The sequence below is a fragment of the Palaemon carinicauda genome, chromosome 7 (assembly GCF_036898095.1).
Source record: "Palaemon carinicauda isolate YSFRI2023 chromosome 7, ASM3689809v2, whole genome shotgun sequence".
Taxonomy (NCBI): domain Eukaryota; kingdom Metazoa; phylum Arthropoda; class Malacostraca; order Decapoda; family Palaemonidae; genus Palaemon; species Palaemon carinicauda.
The window spans coordinates 70648887-70653886 of record NC_090731.1 but is presented as its reverse complement, the minus strand read 5'-3'; the positions used below and the strand labels follow the sequence as shown (position 1 = coordinate 70653886).

The window sequence follows — 5000 nt, the reverse complement described above, 5'->3', positions numbered from 1 at the left end:
TATTATTATTATCTCTATTATTATTATTATTATTATTATTATTATAATTATCATTATTATTATTATCCTTATTATTATCATTATCATTATTTCATTTTTGTTATTGTTATTGTTATAATTATTATTATTATCATTATAAATATAATTTATTATTATTATTATTATTATTATTATTTTTATTATTATTATCATTATTATTAATATTATTATTATTATAATTATTATTATCATAATTATTATTATTATTTCATTATTGTCACTGTCATTATTATTATCATTATTGTTATTATCTCTTATGCCTTGATTTCAATCTAATTAGCGTAACAAATAATTTCAGAATATTCCAGGGGACAACAGGAGTCGAGACTCCTTTTGCACTGGAAATTCCATGAATAAACGTCATGTACCTTTGGTTATGGCATCTACTTATGGGCACGTTGACTGTACCAGGTACCTCGTCGAAGTACTAAATGCAGATATTGAAGAGCATGGCATAGGTAAGAGATTTATATTTCTGTAAATGATAATAACTGCACTTTTATCATTTCTCTTTTTTTATGAACGTAGAGTTTTGTGCATTGATGTTTCTCTCATTCAACGTGCAGCAAGTAATATTTTGATTTCTCTCCTAATTTATCAACATTCAGAAATCCCTGGGTAGTGCCATAGCCTCTTGAGTTATTGAGATATTGAGTCCTTTGACTGGCCAGAATGTACTATATTGGACCCTTCTCTCTGGTTACGACTTATTTCATCTTTGCCTACACATACACACAATAGTCAGGCCTATTCTTTCCTCATGCACTTGACAGCACTGACATTTTCAAACAGTTCCTTTCTCAAGAGGTTAACTACTGCATTTGTTCAGTGGCAACTTTCCTCTTTGTAAGGGTAGAAGAGACTCTTTAGCTATGGTTAGCAGCTCTTCTAGGAGAAGGACACTCCAAAATTAAACCATTGTGTCTTGGGTAGCGCCATAGCCTCTGTACCATGGTCTTCCACTGTCTTGGGTTAGAGCTCTCTTGCTTGAGGGTACGCTCGGGCACACTATTTTATCTAATTTCTCTTCCTCTTATTTTGTTAAAACTTTTATAGTTTATATAGGAAATATCTATTTTCATGTTATAGTTCTTGATATATTTAATTTTTCCTTGTTTACTTTCCTTACTGGGATATTTTGCCTGTTTGGGCTCTGAGGGTAGACTCTGTCACGCTTTTCTATCTAATGACTCTTCCTCTTGGTTTGTTAAAGCTTTTATAGTTTATATATGAAATATTTATTTCAAGGTTACAGTTCTTAGAATATTTTATTTTTCCTTGTTTCTTTTACTCACTGGGCTATTTTCCCTGTTGGGGCCCGTAGGCTTATGGCATCTTGCTTTCCCAACTAGGGTTGTTGCTTAGTAAGTAATAGTAATAGTAATGAGGCTCAGTAAACTCAGAGGCAAAATACACACTTGAGCTGGAATAACTCTTTTTCCTTACAGTTTTCCTCCGTGGCAAGTATATGGAAGGGAAGCGTCCATTATCGTGTGCAGTTAAAAGCGGAAACATAGTGCTTGTTAAATATCTCTTGTTCAAAGGGGCTCAAGTTAATATCATACACGAATTGTGCTCGACTCCGATTAATGCAGCATGTCAGCTGGGATGCCCCGCCATTACCAAAGTTCTGGTAGAACATGGAGCAGGTGAGTTCCTTTACACTCTGGTCCTGAGAAGGTGAATGGATTGAAACGCAATTGTTTCCATTAATACTTAATTAGGCTGATTTCCAAGCTTTAAAAATAAATATTTTGTAATAACTTGAACAATTGTTAGTTTCCATGAGTTATCCTATGATTTGCCTATTTCTCATCCCATCTCAATCATCAAATTGGGTACAATTGGGAAGCAGTCGAGTACAAAAGTTGGCCAGATTAAAACCTAGAAATATCAAAGGTAGAACTCTCCTCTACATGGCTTGCTGTAAAGGCAGATTACCAAGCTCTAAAAATCTTTTGTAATAACTAGAACAATTGTTAGTTTCCATTAGTTATCCTATGATTTGTCTATTTCTTATCTCCATCATCCAATTTATGTTGATTTTTTTTCTCTTTCCAGATATTGAAATTACTGATAGGTTAGGGGGTTTTTGTATGATGACTGCAGCTATTCGTGGTCATATACAAGTAGTGAGGTACCTCATAAGTATTGGAGCTGATGTGAACAAAAAGAATCATGAAGGAAAAACTACATTGTACAGATGTGCAGAATCAGGGCACCTTGAGTTGGTCAAAATGTTGCTCGATAATCATGCCAATATGGACGCTGATAGTTCAGGTAAAAACCCAATGTTTAGTCACTGCTTGTAGGTTGGGAGTCATAGGGCTGTCACTTAACAATAACAGACTCCCCGCATTGATGAGCTTGAATCATCTTTAAAAAAAGGCTTATCTCGTATGCTATATATAATCTTTATGAATATTCCTAAAGTCATTTGCTCCATTATTTATGATTTTTTTAATCCTCAAAAATCATAAAATATTCTATGTTTCGTCTGAAAGTATGATCATTCGAGTACCTGAAAGCATAACTATACATGCAAGTAAATAGGTCTATAGTCGCTGCAGAGATTCCGGGTGAAGTAAGACCCACCCACTGATGACGCCATAGCCAATCATGTTGTCTCCTGCGTTAACATCTTAAAATTTGTAAGAGGGATGTATTGTGACCGCTGCTAACGAATGAGGCATCATGATTGGCTGAGACGTCACCAGGGAGTGGGGTTTATTTCACTGCTTGGAATCTTTGCAGCGACTATACAATAATAATGTACCCACTAATTTCTTTCCAGGAATAACGCCTTTACTTGCTGCAGCCTCTGGCGGCCATATACAGGTAGTGGAATATTTATTTGGCCAAATGGCTTTGACAGCCGAAGACGGAATCAATGTCTACCAGGTCCTAGGGGCGGCACTTTTTGACAAAAAAAAAAAAGGATATACACGGTGCTATGAAATACTGGAGACTAGCAATGCGTGAGAGGTAAGTCTGAATTGTTATCATTTTCCCCTGTGTAGTGATTATTCATATCTAAATATGTATTCATCGGAAATGTTAATGCTTAAAAGGCTGGGTTAATAAGAGACCTAAGGATTGAACTCTATAGACGTACTTACTTTGAAGTTTAATTATTTTAAATCATTCAAAAAAATTTGGAATCGACATAATATTTTCTCACGATTTGCTAATGACAACAGTGTACCTCAAAACTACTTTTTATAAGTATATTCTAGGTTTTTTAGTTTTTATTTCAGTGTTTGATATTCAACACCTTTATAAAAGAACAGTAGTATCTGTGTATTCACATGAAATGATTTTCTCAAAACTGAAGTGCTTTTACTATCGGCTCTATTTTCAGAGTTGCAAATGGACCTTCGAACAGGCAGGAAACTGAAAGTTTTCCAGCTTTTTTAAGCTACAAGGAAGTTGAAACTGAGGAAGAATTAGAGGAAATTAAGGATAATATTGAGGAACTAGATGTGCAGTCGTTGTTGGTGAAAGCAAGAGTGTTGGGACTTGAACATAATGATACGAGATTCCATCTTCATATGTTGGGGACTGAATATTCAATGGACAGAGCGTTTAGTCTATCGATCGAGCTGTGGATGCACACTCTTAATATGACTGATAAGAAGCTGAAAGCTTTAGACCCAAAGCGAATGTATTTCCTTCGGTCATTGACTGAAGTATTTTCTGATTTGATTGACTATGAACTTTCTGGAAATGAGGATTCGATTCCCTTATCATGGCATTTTGAGAGTTTCCTAAGTCTGTTTGACATGTGCTTAGGACAAGTAGAAGCAGATATCTCCCATCAAAATGAAATGAGTTCTTACTCAGCACACACCATACATATGAAGAGCGCTCTACCTATGGCAATGCATTTAACATTCTTGCTAACAAAAGCCAAATCTGTACTTTCGGCTGACGAGGTACAATTGGGAAACAGTCGAGTACAAAAGTTGGCCAGATTAAAACCTAGAGATATCAAAGGCAGAACTCTCCTCCACATGGCTTGCTCTAAAGGCTTTAGTCTAAAGGGTCTCTTCTTCGATGAATTTCCCAATTTGGATGTTGTCAATTCTCTGATTGAAAACGGTGCAGATCCTAACGTTAAAGATCATGGTGGAAATACGCCTCTCCACTCAATCGCAAATAGTGGAAAATCCTCCAAAGAGATAATTGATACATTGCTTTCAGCCGTCACGCACTTTGACACCCTGAATGGAAAGGGTAAGTCCTTTGCATCTATCATGGCTGACCTTGGACAAGATATATCTGACCTTGTGGATCCTATGCTCCACATCTCTCTTCAGTGTCTGGCTGCAAATTGTGTTCGAAAACATCGGATCCCCTACAAGGGCAGCCTGAGTCCTGTACTTTCAAGGTTTGTTGACAGCCATTAATCTAAGTCTGGTATGGAAAAAATATAACTCACCTCGTGAATCCTAGGCCATTGTCAATATGGAAATAATCTTTCCAAAACTCTAAGAGCTTATGACTGGTATCTTAAGTGACCACAAATCATTGCTGGAATCTTGTAATGATTCTTAAAGTTTGATATCAACTGATGATCAATGGGTGGAATGTCGTGTAGCTGAAACATGATCGTAATGAATATTGAATCCTCCATTAAGTCATCCTCAAGGCATGGAAAAGCAGTGTACATAGCTTACAAGCCTTGTAGTGGGAGGATCTTCTTCAGAAGATATTATCTAACCTCAGGACCAACAACCTTATTGCACAAAAGAGAATGAAAGTTACCCAAACATTGTTATATGAGTAAACAACGTTTAGTTGCTTTTTCTGCACTTTACACTTTTTAAAGCCTTGTGTACCAAGAGTGGTTCAATTTTGCAATACCCGCTGGCATTAACACTGAACAGCAAGTTTAGACTGGAATCCATGGGCTTGTATATGGGAATTGTTTTCTTGGGTAATAATGGGGACCCTCTATT

At 36.1% G+C, this 5000-nt stretch overlaps 1 protein-coding gene across 1 annotated transcript in view; it reads left to right on the top strand.

Moving 5' to 3' along the window:
* LOC137644360 (protein fem-1 homolog A-like) overlaps window positions 1-4448 on the top strand; it is an 11772-nt gene extending 7324 nt beyond the window's left edge. The window contains exons 2-6 of the mRNA XM_068377346.1: window positions 338-497; window positions 1488-1688; window positions 2101-2319; window positions 2834-3017; window positions 3401-4448. Of these exons, the coding sequence (XP_068233447.1) occupies window positions 338-497; window positions 1488-1688; window positions 2101-2319; window positions 2834-3017; window positions 3401-4448 (1812 nt within the window). The remainder of the gene's footprint in view (window positions 1-337; window positions 498-1487; window positions 1689-2100; window positions 2320-2833; window positions 3018-3400) is intronic.
* The last annotated feature ends 552 nt before the right edge of the window (window positions 4449-5000 follow it).